At 52.1% G+C, this 18,031-nt stretch overlaps 2 protein-coding genes across 2 annotated transcripts; both read left to right on the top strand.

The window, feature by feature from the left end:
• Positions 1-3,034: 3,034 nt before the first annotated feature.
• Positions 3,035-5,588, top strand: LOC131213193 (protein stoned-A). The gene is made up of 3 exons (XM_058207188.1): positions 3,035-4,106; positions 4,207-5,220; positions 5,260-5,588. Exons 1-3 carry the CDS (start codon positions 3,035-3,037, stop codon positions 5,586-5,588), a joined length of 2,415 nt encoding a protein of 804 aa, XP_058063171.1.
• A 52-nt stretch (positions 5,589-5,640) lies between these two features.
• On the top strand, positions 5,641-13,683 carry LOC131213139 (protein stoned-B). The gene is made up of 6 exons (XM_058207107.1): positions 5,641-7,842; positions 8,207-8,441; positions 8,506-9,264; positions 9,335-9,755; positions 9,828-10,220; positions 10,310-13,683. The coding sequence occupies exons 1-6, from the start codon at positions 5,641-5,643 to the stop codon at positions 10,455-10,457; spliced, it is 4,158 nt and encodes a 1,385-aa protein (XP_058063090.1). The 3' UTR covers positions 10,458-13,683.
• Positions 13,684-18,031: the final 4,348 nt, after the last annotated feature.

The raw sequence follows: 18,031 nt of genomic DNA, 5'->3' as shown, positions 1-18,031 counted from the left end.
ATGCAACTGCTAGTTATTTTCGGTCGATTCTAGAGGGTAAACACCAACTGCCACCCCAAAGGTTTAACACTGCGCAGACGTGAAAAACATGGCTTCCATGGGCATTTTTTCGCTCGAATCGATATGAATACACGATGGATGATGCGAACGAAGATTCACCAGAGCTGCTGGCTTATGTTATATCGACTGCCCTGTCGGGGAATTCTTTGGCTCCCCGACATTATAAAAGAAGATACTTTCCAGCATGCTCCGAGCACGCAGCATCCTTGTCTGACTCGTAATACTGGAAATATGCCAGCAGGTGTAACGACAAGCATGTGTTTGGACAATGCTTGCAAGTTGGCGAAATGCGTGTGATGGGAACGTCTCGCTCGACGTCATCGTTGTCGGCACATGAGCGCGATTCTGCGCGGCGAAACAGCCAAGTGGTTCCTGATTGCCGAACACGACAGAGCCATGGGGACCGTTTCGAGGCTGGCTTCGTGCTCGTCACTGCTCAATCGCTCAGTTCTTGCTTGATGCGCTTTTGCGACGGGAAGCCATCCATTTGTGCTAACTGTGTAACGTTAAGCGAAAACCGAAGAATTCACCAGATTCGGGAATGAAACGAGTTTTCCACAACTGGTTTGGGCTTCCGAAATTGATTCATTAGAAGGATGTGCTATTTTCCGGGGGTGAAAGCGTGAGAGCGGGCATCAAATCGGAGCCATCACAGTAGCGGCGATCCAGATCGCTTACAAGCGCCAGCCATCGCCTTATCAATCCTTCTTCAATCCACACGAAAATATCTCCGAATATCAATAGTGATCGACCGAAAAACTGAATATCAACCGACGCTTTGAACTACGCGTACACCTAGAGAGAGGGAGAGAGAGAGAGAGAGAGAGTGAGAGAAAGAGAGTGGTAGAGAGAAAGTGTGTATGAGAAAACAATAACCAAGTGAGGTAATGCATAAGCATCCCCTAGCATAACGTGTAAAGGACTTTCTGACGAAGACCGGGGCCAGCAAAAGTGTTATCTTCGTAGTCAGAGCTTTCGAAATCTGCACCGAGAGTGGAAACCCGTTTTCATGCTCTACTGTTCTAGAGGAGACGTAAGTAAGACAAGTTGATACCTATTACAAAGACGACTTACGACTGAGCTGGAAGAAAACGGTTCCTAAGAGATAAAAAAAGAATATAGAAGGATAGAGAAACTTTTGGGAAAACCTAGCCAATAATAAGAAAATGCGCTAATTACGATTTTGTGCGGGTTGCGTGTATGCTCCGTTAAATTGCCCTACGCCAGATAATCTGGTTCTGTGTCGTGCACATAAGAGACTAGAGCGCTTGTAGTAAAACGATTTATACTTATTTAAATGGGGAGTTGGCGAAGAAAAGAAAGGTATACGTGAAATCCGCACTACTGCCTCCAATTATTTTACGTTTGCTTAATGAAGCTCTTGTGCTCCGTGTCCGTGACAGTTAGACATCCCATATCTTCTTGAAGCCCCGATAATATCCGTGGTATTTGCTAGCGATAGGTTTTTCTTGTTCCGTTCTGTTTTTTTTTTCGCTGGTATACGATTATGTCCTTTTTGTTCAAGTATAGGAACGCTAGCATAGTTGGCATCTTTTTTTACTTCATGGACGTGAACAAGGTATAACGTGAAAAGTGGTTGTTGAAGTGTTATGCTGAAAATCAATACGTCATCACTGCTTCCTTCTCTGTTCTTTGAGTTGGACGATGAAATCTCTTTGTACATTTTTGTACAACGGGCGAGGGGTATAGGGAACAGTTTTCAAATTTCAATTTCAGTTTTTGTTCTTTAGTTGATGCCCCGTTTGGGTTCGTACTGATGTCTTTGGTACAGGAACCAATTAGTTGGTGCAGCGTGGAAGAATAATGTATGAACACATTCTTCTTCTCTGTAATTTTTTTCATTCAAAAGATAAAAAATCAATTGTAAAAGTATTCTATTGCAAAAAATGTGTTTCTCTTTAAAAAAGAGGCTTGAAAAGCGTTCTATTGACGTTGTAGATAGAGCGAAAAAAGCTGGGACCGAGTAATGACACTCTTACCGACAAAATGAACACTCGGTCACTCGATAGTTCGCAACATTACAGAAAGCATAATCACCCCAAATTCTTAGCTACCGCAAACGGTGTTTCTTGGACCCATGCCATGGTTCATGCCAGTTACTATCCGGCCTCAGTTTCGCCGCACACAGATAAAAAGGCTTACATATAAAAGTGCATATTCGTGTTTAGAACGTCTGGTACAGGACATCGACACCCGAGCATTTGTGGTAGCGAAAAGAGGACAATCGTACGCGTGCGCCTCACTCCCATAAAACGATTCTGTGTTTGTGTGTGGAAATCTTTATCGCTAGGATTATAGTCACTTCGGTAGTTGCCAGTGCTTGGCGTGATTTTTGTGAAGGCATATGTAAAGGTGTAATAGTGTGGGCGCCGCGTAAGGTGTTGCTAGCGATTTGGGCGATTTTGCTCGTAGTGGTGCAGTTGTACGTTGTTTCGTGTGTTCGTCCTGAATCATTGTTAGAGATTATTCGAATAAAAAATTCACGTGCTCCTTTTGCATGTTATAGGGTTGACAGTTAGGTCAGTGGCACCGTGTAAGATATCCTTGGTATTCGCTGAAAGTATACCGTTGGTTACAGCAGAAAGCGTGGTGCTGAAAAATCTTTCCATCCCATAAATACAATATCTTATAGAATGACCTTGGACAACCCAGCAGCCCCCCGAGTGGAGCGATCTTGGAGACTTTTTCGATAGCTTATGTAACGGGCATGACGTAGAGAACGAATTCACGATAGGGGCACAGGGCGAGCTTCTTTCCTGAGGGATGCACAACATATTTCTGTGCTCATTGTTCTTAATCCTTTGAGTGAATTAGTATGAAGAGCGTCGAAAGTCACAAATATGGTAACGAGGCGCTTTTATGATCCTTTCTTTTTTTTCCATTATCTCGCCTGACATGTACCGCACCCATCTTTTCTCCGTGCAGACACTTCGATGTCTCGGTAGTTTAGATAATGCTTAAGCTACCCAAAGGACTGAAGAAGAAAAAGAAAGGCAAAAAGTCGAAGAAAGACCAAGAGCTATTCACCGAGGAGGAGCTAGAGCAGTACCGTCGGGAGCACCAGAACCAATCGGCACTCAACTCGGCAGCCCCATCGGACAGCGAGGACGCCCCGGTGGCTGGTGAGAACGACGAGGAATGGTCGAAATTCACCGCCCTCACCAGCGGCGTTGACTCGGTGCTCAAGAAAACTCAGGGTGACCTAGATCGAATCAAGAGTACCTCGTTCTTCCAGAAAGTTCCGACCAAGCTAGAGCAGGAAACGAAAGAGCGCGAGGAGCGCGAACGCCGCGAGCAACAACATCGGGAGCAGGAGGCCGCAGCGGCCAAGGTCGACGAGCACAAGCGTGTCGCCCAGGAGCTAATCAACGCGGTAGTCGAACTTTCGGAATCGGAACCCAACTCGGAGGCGGAGGAGGACATCTTCGACACCGGCTACATCGATGCCATAGCCAGCGGGGAGCTACCGATAGCGTACATTCCCGAGTCGCCGGTTCTCGAGTCGTTCGAAGGGCCGGATCCGTTCGACACTTCCTACGCGGAAAAGGTTATCAAGGGACCGGAGGTTTCGAAGCGGGGCAAAAAGCTGGTTAGTATCGGATCGGCCGTTCAGGTACTTACCGGGCGCGTCGAGAGCGTCGGCACCGGCTCCATCAAGAGCCGTCGGCAGCGGCGGGGACCACAGAATCTGCTGCTTGAAAGCTTCGACGAGGGTGACCAGCAGCAGCAGAACGACGATCTAGTGGACGGCAAGGAGGCGCCGGCCCAGACCGAAGATAAGTCACAAAACCTTAGCTTGCTAGACGACTCGGCCGATCTGCCAGTGGACGTTTCGATTGACCTAAGCGTATCGCTTCATCTGAGTCTTCGGAAGCAACAGCAAGAAGCAGCAGCGGAAGAGCAGCAGCCGGCAGCGACTACTGATGCCGAAGAGCTTAACTTAGACGAGTTTGACGATCTGAAACTACGTCAACCAATACTTGCACAGGGCGACGATTTAGAGCTACTAACAGAGAGGCCTGAAGGTAAGTGGCGTTTGGTTTATGACGACTGTGTCGCGTTTTCGATGCATCAGTATGTTACTATGCGCTTGACACATGCATTGCGTTTCCTCTGTTCCTACAGCACCGAAGAAACCGTCGAGACCACCGCCACCAAATCTTCCGGTCGTCGATCTTGAGCAGTTTGACGAGCCAGAGGTAGACGACCCATTCGATACCGGTTTCGTCGAGAAGCTACTGCCAGCGACCGCGGTTGAGGACGACGAGTTCGATCCGCGGGCGGAAGAGGACGGCGCCGAACCCGGCGAGACTGAGTTTGCTCCCCGAGCCGACGAGACCAGCAACAAAACCGCGGACCTTTTCTTGGCCGAGGACGAGGGCGCATCGCTTCGGGTGTGTCAGGTTCCGGAGACCCTCTCGAAGGATCTCCTGTCCGGCAGCACCTCGGATCTAGCGGGTCTCGGCCACACACCGCTCGAGTGTGTCTCGAGTGCGCGGCCGGCGGTTACCGACGGGGGTCCGGTGAGCTCGTTCGATCCGTTCGACACGTCGGCGGTCGACTTTATTGTCGCACCGGGCAAGACTGAGCTGAAGTTCCTCGAGGAGGAGCTGCTCACTGCGGACCGTGGCCTCAGCCACTCGCTCAGCGACCCAGACTTTGATCCTCGCGCCGACAGCGAGCAGGCGGCAGCAGTGCAGGAGGACGCGCGCTTGGAGGAGGACTTCCAGTCGTTGGCCCAGCGCAAGTCATCCCTAAGCCTGCACATCAACGGTGCGGCTGCGAATCGCAGCAAGTCGGTGGTGTTTGCCGTGGTGACGCCCGATCTGCTGAAGATCGACGGCGAGCACTCGATCGCCAAGAAACCGCTGACACCGTACTACAACCGAGAGTCTTCGGTGCCGGACGTCGAAGCCGACCCGTTCGACACTTCGTTCGTCCCGCCGGTGGAGCCGACGAAGCTCGAGCTCACGCTACTCGAGCAGGAGCTGACCAAGCCCGAGCTGCGGCACAGTCTTTCCGATCCGGAGTTCGATCCACGGGCGTGTGGGTCTTCGGACGGTCCGGAGCCAGTCCTCGCCAGCTCCGATTTGCTTGGCGTTAGTGAGCAGCACGACCAGAAGGTGCTGACACCGGCACGTACCGATCAGGGTTCCGGTGCCATATCAGCAGCCACAGCAGCAGCAGCAGCAGTTGAAATCGATCCATTCGATACCTCGATCGCGGTGAACCTGCAACCCGGCCGGGCGGAGTTGAAGCTGCTGGAGGACGAACTTATTCCAGCCACAGCCCGGGACGAGGGTCTGCTGTCGGACTTTCTCTCTGGCGGAGCGCAGGAGACAAGCGCGGTATTTGTGAAGGTGCTTACGCCTCAGCCCAGCGGCGGCTCCATTGACCTCTCTGGCGAGCAGCCCGAGGTCGATCCGTTCGATACTTCCTTCGCGGAGAACTTGGGCCCGGGCAAGACCGAGATAAAGCTCCTCGAAGACGAGCTCATCGACAACTAGGTGTGCCGAAGTGCGGACAGCTACAGCAACAACCACACCGACAAAAAGCGCCATGGCAAACCCTTTCTTGATGGACGATGAGCCGATGGCAGGGCGCGACCCGACACCGAATCCGTTTCTGTTCGGCGACGACGGTGACCAGGCGGAGGCGGAGCCGGAGAACCCGTTTCTGGCGCCGGTCAAGAACCCGTTCTCGGACTTTGGCGAGCCGGACGAGGACGTTCCGATGCAGCTGCCGGCGGAAACGGCCGGCGGAGTGCCGGCGGATCTGTTCGGACCGGTGCTCACCACCGCCACCACCACCACCACCACCGGCGTGGAGCTGTTCCTGGACGAGCAGGTCCTCACGGCCGCTCCCAGCGCTGGACCCAACGTCGTGCCGTCCGCCCCGGTAGCGGCAACCGGCAACTCCAGCAACGCCAACTTCTTCCACACGACCATCAACGAGGAGGACGACCTGATTATCCCGAAGCCGACGCACCTGCACCTCGGCACCATGACCACCGCCGCCCTGATGGACGACATGCTCGGGGCGCTCTACTCCAGCGAGGACGAGCTGCGGGGCGTGGGCAAACCGCACAAACCGGCACCGCCGCGCCCCATCCCGCCGTCGCACGCCACCCAGCAGCTGATCAGTTCGATTGCGGACCAGCTGGACCAGACGAGCACAAACTTGCTGCAGAAAATCCCCGTCACCCGCACGCCGAGCCCGGTGTCGATGCGTGATCTGCACTCGCCCAGCCCGACGCCCGACTTTGGCGACCTACTGACGACCGACGGGCCGGGTCCTTCGGCGGCGGCGGCGGCGTCGCACGATGACCCGATGCTGGCGGCCGACAATCCGTTCGCTGCCGTCGACGATCAACCCGCAGCCGCAACGGTACCGAAGCCCCCGCGACCCAGACCGCCGCCACCGCGCCCTGCGCCGCCGGCCAGAAGTTCGCTCGCCTCCTCCCCGATCAACCCGCCAGTCGGGCCGGGCGTCCCAAGCCAACCACCCCAGCAGCAGGATGCCGATCTGTTCGATCTGTTCGGTCCTGGGCCGGGGCCCGCCAAACCGGCCGCCCCACCGAAGCCACCGGCCCCCAAGACCAAGGAGGACATCCTGTCGCTGTTCTCCCTGCCCGCCCAGCCGACGGCGGCGGCGGCGGTCATGGTGCCCCAGCCCAAGCAACCGGACCTGCTGAGTGACGACCTGGACGACCTGCTCGGTGGCGGCGGTGGCGGCGGGATGGCTGGGCCAGCCGCGGCTCCCGAGGCTGCCTTCATACCGAATCTCACGGAGAACTTGGCTACGGCCGCGGTTCAGGTGGCACCACCGAAACCGCCGGTGCCATCGGTGCCGGCCATCGTGAGTTCGCCGCTGGCTACGGCGGCTGACCCAAAACCGCAGACGATGCTGGAGGATGGCGAGGAGCCGGTGGGGCCCCTGGAGGCGTTTGTGGAGCCGTCGCCGGAGATCGTGCTGGATGTGGCGCCGGCCTCGGACCCCAGCGATGCCATGCGCTCCGAGGTGTCGTCCGAGTACAGCCCCACCGGGTCCAATCTCACCTCGGGCAACATCCCGAGCTCGGTGTCGGGCAGCATCGTCAACATTCCGACCTTGGACCGGACGCTGGAGCACGGCGAGGCCGAAGGCGCGATGGAGCTCGGTACGGAGCGCGTTACCGAGTCGCTGGACTACGGCAATCAGCTGGACTATTCCGGCGTGGCCGCCGTTTCCGGCGGGCCGACGACCGAGGCGTACCAGGAATTGGCGCCGGGCGTCGACCCAGACCCACTGCTCGGTGGCGGAGTGCAGGTCAATCCATTTTCGATGGACCCGGACACGGATATGGCGCCGGTCGATGGACTGACGTACGCCAACGAGCTGTTCGGGGCCGCGACGAACGCGGCCAACAACAACACGATGACGGTGGAGCCCAGCGAGTGTTACCCGGCGAGTGTCACTCCCCAGCCGGAGCCGGATGCGTTCGATTCGTTCGCGGCCAAGTTCGAGCAGCACAGCCGGGGCCCGGTGGGACCGGTGAATGGGTCCGCCGGAAGCGCTGTCACCGCCACCGCCGGCAACATCTTCCTCGACGACGAGCTGGTGGGCAAGGTGAACGAGGACGCCTTCGGCGGCGATGCGTGGGGCGCTGCTGGCGATGCGGGTGGGGCGGTGTTCGGTGATGCCAGCGCAGGCGACGGTTTCGGCAACGATGACGGCTTTGACGATCCTTTCCTGTCGATGCAGGCACCACCGGTACCGGAGGTAGGTCTAGTTGCTCGGACGGACGAAGAGTTGGTGTAGATGTGCCGGGTAATCCATTTCGTACAGTTAACAATTTTTCCGAAAATATCTGTCCATCCAAGTGTCAAACTATTAGTAGAATGTCTGCCATCTACGAAATGATTCGCTTAACAACAGAAACACGCTTTGAATTTTCAAAACTTGTTTTAATTTTAAAAAAAACTTAAACGTAGAACATGATTTTGGATCTGTTTTTTTTTAAGTACTTTTTTTAAACCCCGAAATGGATAACCCCGTAGATCCCCGTGTGGGGGAAGAAAGTATCGGAAGTAACCGCTCGTGGGTGAACTCTCGTTCTCGTTTTCGGTCTCTTTCCGGCTCACAGGGCACACCATTCGGGAGAGCGCAATCGCGAGACTCCGACGAGGACCGTGAGTTTTCGGTGGTCATACGACCGAAGGAGGGCCTGGACGTGGGCTATACGGCTCCGGCGCTTGCTCCGCCACCCAAGAGCCCGCAAACCGCTTCGATCTACTCGGGTGATTCGTCGCCCCGTGTCAATCCCTTCGATCGCAGCGACGACGGAGCGAACCAGATCCCTACCAGCCTAGTGCAGGACAGTGAGTATAGTACGAGAGTGCCAGTGTGACCCATCCAGTGTGATAACGTACATCTTTCTTCCAGAGCCTCAACTGGAACGGACCGACTCGCAGGAGACGCCACCGACGCCGCTGTTCGATGAGGATGTGTCGCAGCCGCTGGAGGACTTCCCACGCGTCATCCACCAAGGTGACGGCTGGGAGATGCAGTTGCGCCAGCCGAATAAGAAGAAAATCACCGGCCAGCGGTTCTGGAAGAAGATCTTCATCCGGCTGGTGTGCCAGGGGGACAGCCCGGTGTTGCAGCTGTACAACGCGGCGAACGACAAGGAACCGTTCCAGGAGCTGCCCCTTCAGGCGTGCTACTCGGTGTCGGACATTGGCGCCCAGCAGTACGACAACTTTGGTAAAATCTTCACCGTCAAGCTGCAGTACGTGTTTTACAAGGAGCGGCCGGGCGTGCGGCCGGGCCAGGTGACGAAGGCGGAGCGACTCACGAACAAGCTGAGCCAGTTCGCGGCCTACGCTATCCAGGGCGACTACCAGGGCGTGAAGGAGCTGGGCAGCGATCTGAAAAAGCTCGGGCTCCCGGTGGAGCACGCCCCGCAGATATCGCAGCTGTTCAAGCTCGGCTCGATGAACTACGAGGACATGAAGCAGTTCTCCGTGTGCATCGAGGAGGCGCTGTTCAAGATGAACGTACACCGCGACAGAGCGCTCACGTACAAGACTGAGGAGGTACAGGTGACGGCGGTGGACGAGCTGTACGTCGAGCAGGACGCCGAGGGACACGTGATGAAGCAGATTGCCCGCGTCCGACTGTTCTTCTTGGCGTTCCTTACGGGTAAGTCACCAGGGTTCACACTGGCCTGGGACTCGGTAGTAACTGCGCGGTGTCTACTTGCATTTTGCAGGCATGCCGGACATCGAGCTCGGCGTCAACGACCTGTGGCGCCAGGGGAAAGAGGTGGTCGGGCGCCACGACATTATTCCGGTCGTGACGGAGGAGTGGATCCGGTTGGAGGGCGTCGAGTTTCACAGCTGCGTGCAGCAGGACGAGTACGAACGGAGCCGCACGATCAAGTTCAAGCCCCCGGACGCGTGCTACATCGAGCTGATGCGGTTCCGCATCCGGCCACCGAAGAATCGCGAACTTCCGCTGCAGCTGAAGGCCACCTGGTGCGTGACGGGCAATAAGGTCGAGCTGCGCGCGGACGTCCTGGTGCCCGGGTTTGCCTCCCGCAAGCTAGGTCAGATCCCGTGCGAGGACGTTTCGATACGGTTTCCCATACCGGAGTGCTGGATCTATCTGTTCCGCGTGGAGAAACACTTCCGGTAAGCCAACCAGCAGTGGGAGAAGGAGCGAGAAGGCTGCGAGAAGGTGCTAACGCTACCGTTTTTCTGCAGGTACGGGTCGGTCAAGTCAGCCCACCGGCGAACGGGCAAGATCAAGGGCATCGAGCGCATCCTGGGCGCGGTGGACACGCTGCAGGAGTCACTGATCGAGGTCACGTCCGGGCAGGCTAAGTACGAACACCATCACCGGGCGATCGTCTGGCGCTGCCCGCGCCTGCCAAAGGAGGGCCAAGGTGCGTACACCACGCATCAGCTCGTCTGCCGGATGGCGCTCACCAGCTTCGACCAGATCCCGGAGCAGTTGGCCCCCTACGCCTACGTGGAGTTCACAATGCCGGCTACGCAGGCTTCGCACACCACCGTGCGCTCGGTGAGTGTGCAGGACTCGGAGAGCGATGAGCCGCCGGAGAAGTACGTCCGGTACCTGGCACGGCACGAGTATCGGTGAGTGTTTAGTAGGGTCCTTTCATTGAAAGGACCACACACACAAACAGTGAACACGGAACTGATTCATGCGTTCGTACATTTGGCAGCGTTGGCATCGAGCACACGACTGGGGAGTCGATGAACCCGTATTTAGCAGCCACCACCGTCAGCAAGCAGCCGCCGCCAATTCCCGAGCAACAGCCCATGGCCACCACCCCGATCGCACCGAGCGATTCCGACTCCGATTCGAACTAAAGAGCCTGAGGATTGGGGCAAAGATGCGGTGCTCTAGACCAATATTTACCCTCCACCCGCCGGCTTTACCGTTGCGTCCCTGAGGGGGCCGCTCCCCCAGCTGTGAAGCAGGCGGCGGAGGGATGTGATGGACACGCAGTACTTATAATATAACTTATTGCCAGAGGCCCAAATCTCCACTCCTGCAATGAAGAACCCTAGCCAATACATACTGCACGTGTATGCGTGCGTGCGTATGCAAGTGTATGTACTTATAGTTGTTACTTGAATTACGTTAGTTCGACAATAACAGAGAAGCCCATTATAGCAGCTGTGCAGCCCGATTCGCCGTAGCTGTTACCGGTCGTCCGAAGGTAACCTAGGATCTCCTAGGGCCTTCAGTAGCAACCACGGTTGCGGGGAGGCTAAGGACAAAACGGCGCAGATAGCAGTAACAGAGGCAGCATTTAGGATGTAGTGATTAACCGAGCTCAAGTTTGCTTAATTAATTCCGTTACTTAATTAGGTATTAACCCGGCCTCTCCCCCCTCCATGTGTGTGCGCGTGTGAATAACAGAGATAGTGGTGGATAGTAGTGAGCGGAAAACGCTACTAGCTACATTAGCTTCTTTCACACATTGTACCCTATCTGCTTTTATGTGTTTCTCTTATTGTTCTTAAACATTCTGTATCCAATCAGCGTTTCGAGACGGAGCCGTGTTGGTCCGGTTTGAGCTGGGGATTCGCGCCGGAATCACCGGGTTCCCTATCTTAAGCGTCTACGGCAAAGTAGTATGCTTTTTGTACATACACGCATAAATCGGCGTTCAACAATTCAGTAGTGCAGTGCAACCTTAAGCAGATCTGACCATACTATAACAAAACCGAAACGAGAACAATATCTGGATCCTGAAGGATAGGTGAAGCCTCAGCTGTGGTTCACGCTAAATGGGGTGACTTAGTGCGAGTTGGGGCATAATGCTGGTGTGGACTATCGGAGCACTACTTCTTAATAGGCATCGGACCGATATTTGTTTCACTCGTTTGTTATAGTAGGTTGATCGCAGATTGTGTATCGTTCTCGAGTAACTGTCTTCGAATTCCTGGAAGCAGCATCGAACGTTACGGTTTTGCTTTAATGTAATCCTTCGGTCCACTGAGGACTTAAGGCGCGTACCTAATATTGGCTGTTGTCCCTAGCGCGTAAGTTCTTAAGTTGTTTAGGCCAACCGTCGAATTCGGTGGCACACATTCTGTTGGAGCTCCCTGTTCCAAGCGTTAGTAGGCGCGTTGAGGTTTACTATTGCGTTTCTTCTGCTTTGTTGAAGACATATCACTAAATGTTTAACATTATTCATTACCCTTCTTCGGTGATATTGCTAACAAGATGGGAGTTGAATAACAAGTATTACGAAGAAGTAGAAAAGCTATAGCATAGTGTATTCTTCCCAGTAGCCATCACGAAAGTCTGCTGAGTTCCCAGGCATCATGCGTTAAACAGTCCGGTTAGCTTGTTACTGGTTTAATCGAAGCAGTGCGAAATAATGGTACCATGTTTATTACTGCTCCTAATTAAACCACAGATCCGTTTCCTATCGTTTGATAAGAGGGACACCCAAGTATTTGAACAGCAAGATGGAATAGTGAACCGCTAATCAGTAAACTCTAAAAAGTCTGTATAATCACCCAACTAGCAGAGCGAAATATGCCTGACGATACCAAACCATTAACATAAGTGTGTTGATATATACTTAATTTAATTGCTGAATGGCGAATACAATACCAAAAATATATGAAAAACGAATGAAAACATGAGCACATTCCTGAAACCCTGAACCCCGAAACTGACACTAAGCGTACGAATGGGCGAGTGTTGTGGAAGGTGAAGACAGTGAAAACACCGATTACAACCTCCTCCCAATATAGGAGACATGACGAACGTAAACCTAATGCCGGTGCAACACAGATAGCTGGGCGGTGAGAGTAAGGTGAAGCCACGACACATACTACCATAGATGATTACGCCATTATACATGTATGAGGTAAACACAAAACAACAAACTGGTTATTGTATTTAGATATATACTACTCCGTATGCGACACTCGGTGCGGAAGATGTGTTTTGACCGTTGAATGAGTGTTTAAATGTTTTGAGATTAAATGGATTGGCCGGAAGCCATCTGGCATTGCAGAGCTTATATGGCATACGAGAATTATCAGCCCGTGTTCGCTTACCCGGCCCTGGGGCAGGACCACGATTGCTGTGGAAAAACGAGACGGAGAGAACAAATGTTTGTTTAATCATTTGAAAGGATGATGCTTCAACTGGAAGACTTTGCATCCTTAGTCAAACAAATAGACGCACGAACGTTTACTCCATATACAATAGCGCAACGCATTTAACAGTGTCAAAGTATTTTGTTTCTACTTTTCGTTTTGAAACGTTTGAAACATAAAACGGTAAGTCAAGTGCAGTTTTCCGGGGTTACTTTCAGCACTCAATTGGTTCCATTTTGGTTCGTTAAACACAACAACGCAACAGCACTTTCAATTTTGGCAATATTTGCCCCTTTCAGTCATGCACAGAGGTGTATTCTCAATGGCATTTGATTTGATATATACATATACATACCGTATATACCGCAAACTATACATACATACACGTATATTAGAAATTGGAGGTAGTAGGCGTAGAACATACTTAAAAAAGATTGACAGCTTATAGTAAACCTGCATGGTTCGAAAGAGATATAGAGAGATACGGGCGAAAAGAAGAGCTGAACTGAAGTAGATTACAAAAGAATCGAATAATGGGAGATGGCTTGAGCCTTACGAGTACGTTGATAGTGAATTAGGTAGCTATGGGATAAACGGTGCAGAATCAACTAAACATTGACCTACAGTATTCCTTGGCGCAGTGTGCCCGTTCCTTTCCTGCGAACACAGCACCACGAGACGCATACATTTAAAATATTTAAAAGGGCGCCCTAGGTTTGCGGGTTAAGCGGCCAGAATCAAATATTCATATACATAATAAGCGAAACGGCATACGCAACTGAGCAAATACAAAATCATTGCGTTAAACATCTAAAACTCGACCGAGTCGCCGTAGACATACTCAGTAAAAAAATATAAACAAGCAAACCACAGTTGGACAACATCAAATTTAAGTAAGATAAACAAAATAAAATCCGCAAACTACAAAAACCTAAACACACATAAAACCGCATTGTGAGACGCAAGTCGAAACCAGAAAAGGAAAACCAATAAATAGGAATAAAGCAAAAATGTTTCAAACAAACCAGTGCACGTTTCAGTTGGCACTAATCTGCTGTATCATTGATTGTGAAGTCCGAAAATAGGAAATGTGGCAAACATATTAAAGGATCTAGATGGTAGCTACAACGTAGCCTATCCTACAACGAAGTAATGAATTAACTATGTTCGATTAAAGAATACCTGTTGTGTGTAATGGACGTTTGATTTTTATTTCCCGAAAACAGTTTTAGGCGAAATAAAGTTCGCCGCGTCGGCTAGTAGCTAGTATTATCTATAATCCCACCCACGCACATCTCCAGCTTTTCCGAAGTCCGAAGCTTTTCATGCTACCCCCTAGTGTTTTCGCTGCTTTCCTGAGCTTTTAATATTTCCTTACGCTGTCCCGCGTCCTTTCATTTCATCTATCACTATCATGCCCATCTATCATTGTTTTATATGCTATGTTTTACCGTTCCGTCACATCTCTAGACTCATCTTCGGTGAACCCAATCTGGCTGGCTCGCCGCAGTTGAAGCTGTTTTTCTATGACGCACACTCGAGACTTCTTGGACACAGCTCCTAATATATGTTGTTAGAGCGCTCAATCTCTCACTCTTAGTTCTCTCGTTTAATGGTTGCAACGACTTTCTGATGGCGACGCTGTGTGTTCCCGTGCGTTATACTTGGGCAAGTTATAGTGGGCAGGCAAGTATTCCGATAGAGTATTACACACTTTCAAGATTCAATATTGAGGCAGAAAAGAAACGTAAGTGGCTTCTGTTTCAATTCCTTTTCTTAATCAAGTTTGCGTTCTTTGCCTTAGACAGTCTGATAATTTATGTGGAACAAAACAAGCACAAACTTTTCTTTTCTTTAAATAATTACTCAAAAGTTTCCAAATAGTTGTCAATTCTTCTAGCTACAATCCGGAAGGAAGAATACACATATCCACTTGGCTGAGCGCACTTTTGCTTCTCTTGGGGTAGGCCTGGTTCTAGGCACAGAGGAAGTGCAAGCGGCGGAACCAGCCCTGCAACGTGGACAAACTCCCACACTCGCGGACGCCAATAGCTCTGGAATAAATCAAGAACAATCATCAATCAACAAATCATCAAGAGCAAGCGGATTCCATTGTCGGACATCCCGTTGGCGCTCGCTTCGAACGGCAAGCTCTTAAGCGTTGTCTGTGGCGTTGTTTGTTGTTTACGTAGGTTGCCTGAGCCTCGAGAGAAACGGTTCCGACGAATTACGCGAGTTATGGGTCCGTGGACACGGGAACTCGGGTCTCAATCGGCTGGGTGGGCAGTGGCTAGCGGATAGTAGCGGCCAAGAGGGAAATGTTTATCGCATCCGGTCAGAAAATCCGGTCGAATGAATAAATTACGAGAAAGTTAAACAAATATTACCGAAGCAACAAATCAAATTCAATTCCATTCATTCGTCCGCCCGACCGACCAACCGGTCCATTTCGATGTCCGCCACAGCGTCTGATATCCCTCGAGTCTTCTTCCCCCTCTCTAAACCCCTCCGCAGGCAGTCGCATGGAGGGAAGGCTCAAAAGATTGTGGAACCGGCTGCCGTGGAGGAGATTTATCTTAGCGAAAGTTATGAATACCTTCTGGCAGTGATTAAGGCACCCTCCAGGAGGATCCGTGCTCGTTGGAGTTTGCTTGGAAGTTGGGCTGTACAGAAAAATAGTTGCTCCGGGATAACGTGAGCTGGATGAAAATGGATCAGATTCCTCTGCCCGTCCGGCGGACAGCTTTGACGGGCCTCGGACGGCTTCGGCTATTGTGAACAGCATTCGATTCGATTCGGCATTCGGCCTTCGTTTGCGCGGAAAACGGTAGTCTGGGTTGCCTGTGGCGGTGGATGGTGGTGCCGGTTGTTGTTGAAGATTCGGGACGACAGCAAGAACGTGGAAGGATTGCATCGCTCATCGTCGTACTTTCCTGGGGACCCCTGGAGAATCGGTATTGTAAAACTGGGACCTGGTGGGACATCCTGGTTGTTTCTGTTCTTCTGGGCACGAGCATCACCGTGCATATGTATGTGCTTTGTGCACATTTTTGTTGAATTGCTTGACGGTGGCAACGCAAAGAGGGGTGGTCAAGGTGATCGGTTTGAAACGTGGAAATCTTTTTGTACCGATTCAATTATGTATATGCGTGACTGTATTAACCCCCATCCGTCTTTCGGGAGAAAATCACCCTCTGCTTGGTTGGCAGTACTTGGGCGTAAGTTTGTCCGAGGAACGTACTTAGCGTGGGATGGCATTGTGTTGGGCATACTGAGCTTCCTACCAGCAAGGTAAAACGCACTGGTCACAATCTATAGACTTGTGTGTCCTGTCAAGTGATGTGTATGTCACGAAAAGCCGTACCTCCGTTCAGTGTCCTTTCCCACGACATATCTACAGTTACATACATCTGCAGGGTGGCGAGTCTGGGGCATCTAATCTCGCATTCAAATTAAAATCCCACCAACGTCAGGGTATAGCCCACCCGTAGTATTGATGTCCCCGACCTCCCGGACCACGCCAGTCATACCAAGAGAAGGCTTCCTAATCCGTCCGCCCACTGCTGTCCAATCCAATACCATGTTTGCCTTGACCTCCTCCCCCACAAAGGAAGGTCACACACATACATCAATCGGTACAGTAAAATCTAAAATCCAGATCGACAGCACGAGTTCTTTTATATAGAAATTAAATCGAAGGAACGTGACTTCTTAAATAAAAATACGAACAGTTTTTGGGGGCCTTTCTACGAGTCCTCATTTCCGTCGCGTACACACTCACAGCGAAACAGATGGTGTAACGTCGTATCTCGTCTCCGGGATGTTGTTGTCGGGCTCATACCCGGAAGTTCAGACAAACACGGCATCGAGATGGCAACACGTATGCAACAAAGCTCGTTAAAAAAAGTACTACAAAAAAGAGGACCACACAACGGCGCAAACTTTTCTCGCAACCATTCAACCACAGTAACCCCGCGCGCACACGTACCTGGGACATGGTTTCCCACACGTGTCGCGAAGCCCGATGTGTCCATCAGCAATCGCCAGCAATCTATCAGGACCTGTTGTTACAAGAGCGCTCTCCTTGGCGCAGGGATCGCGACTCAATACCCCCCCGTGGAGACGGGATCGGGAAACATGAAGTGGAGGGCGCGGGGCTATAGGATTTGGAAAGCAGCAGCAGCACCGCATCCTGGGGTTGGCGGCCACGGGCCCGTGGTGTCCGCCGGACTCGGACCAATCAAAGTTACGGGATAAGGCCCTGTCTCCCTGCCCTTCGGATGATCCAGCGGAAAGGAAATGAAAACCGAACCAAAGAACACTCGGAAAGGGGGTAAAACAACAACAGCCAACAGACGGATAGACAACAACAACAACAAAAAATCAAGGTCCGGGAGTCCGGTTGTCCGGGTCCGGGTCCAGGGCTGGGACCGGGACCGGCAACTAAGTCCTCCGATGATGGGTTGCTGGGCGGAACACGTACCTAAACTTCGTACGAATGGACTTGGTGGACTTGGCGGAGGCGGAGCATTCGGGGGAAGCATCAGGGCATGGTGGTCATGTTCTCTGGTCTGGTCCGGTCCAGGATAACGGCGGACGTGCAGCAAACGTACACTATAACAACCAAACTTTTAATCAATTTTATAATTAATGCATACGAGTGCTTCGATGCGAAACTTTTTACCGAAAAACAAGAGCCAACCCGTGCAACGTATACATAACAACGTGTGTGTGTTTGTGTGTGTGCGTGATTGGGTGTTCCATTGGTTCGTAATGTCTGCGCCCGGTGCTCACCCAAAAGTTTGCGCGCTAATGCTGGCGTCGGTAGTCGGATGGCGGTGCGCTTAGAAAAAAACTCGACGCCCATCGCGTTACACGGCTTCGCCTCCTTGCGCCGTAGCCGTCACGAAGTCCTTGCCTCGGCCGCAGCGTACCACACGGAGCTTATACTGGTCATCAATTTGAAAGCACCGCCCCGGGGCGCACTGTATGTCTCCGGGCTGCCGGCATTCATTTGTCGGTCGATTCGTCTTCATTCCCCGGCTTGTGGTGACCGGAAGAGTCCACGATTTGCAGCGACCAGGACCCCGGTCCTGTCGGGCGATGGCGAGGCTTGGGCGATGGGTGATTGGTCGCCAAATCGACAGATCGATTTTTTTCGAAGGTTTATTAATTTATGGGCATCGGGTGCGGCAATGCTCCATGACGGATCTCTGTTCCCTCCTCCGCAATGGACCTTCTCCGAGCCACCGCGCGAAGCGCAAGTGCGACAAAGCTTTCCGCTTTCATAATTAGCTGTCATTTGCTGAGTGCAGTAA

This window comes from Anopheles bellator, chromosome X (assembly GCF_943735745.2).
Source record: "Anopheles bellator chromosome X, idAnoBellAS_SP24_06.2, whole genome shotgun sequence".
Classification (NCBI taxonomy): Eukaryota; Metazoa; Arthropoda; class Insecta; order Diptera; family Culicidae; genus Anopheles; species Anopheles bellator.
Note: the sequence above shows the minus strand (reverse complement) of the source record. Positions and strands in the feature narration are given on the sequence as shown.

Bases quoted from the DNA above. Each gene is read 5' to 3' on its own strand.
- LOC131213193 (XM_058207188.1), top strand. From the start codon at position 3,035: ATGCTTAAGCTACCCAAAGGACTGAAGAAGAAAAAGAAAGGCAAAAAG. The intron at 4,107-4,206 runs GTAAGTGGCGTT...CTGTTCCTACAG, and splicing joins ACTAACAGAGAGGCCTGAAG to CACCGAAGAAACCGTCGAGA. The intron at 5,221-5,259 runs GTACCGATCAGG...CAGCAGCCACAG, and splicing joins GAAGGTGCTGACACCGGCAC to CAGCAGCAGCAGCAGTTGAA.
- LOC131213139 (XM_058207107.1), top strand. From the start codon at position 5,641: ATGGCAAACCCTTTCTTGATGGACGATGAGCCGATGGCAGGGCGCGAC. The intron at 9,756-9,827 runs GTAAGCCAACCA...GTTTTTCTGCAG, and splicing joins CGCGTGGAGAAACACTTCCG to GTACGGGTCGGTCAAGTCAG. The intron at 10,221-10,309 runs GTGAGTGTTTAG...TACATTTGGCAG, and splicing joins CTGGCACGGCACGAGTATCG to CGTTGGCATCGAGCACACGA.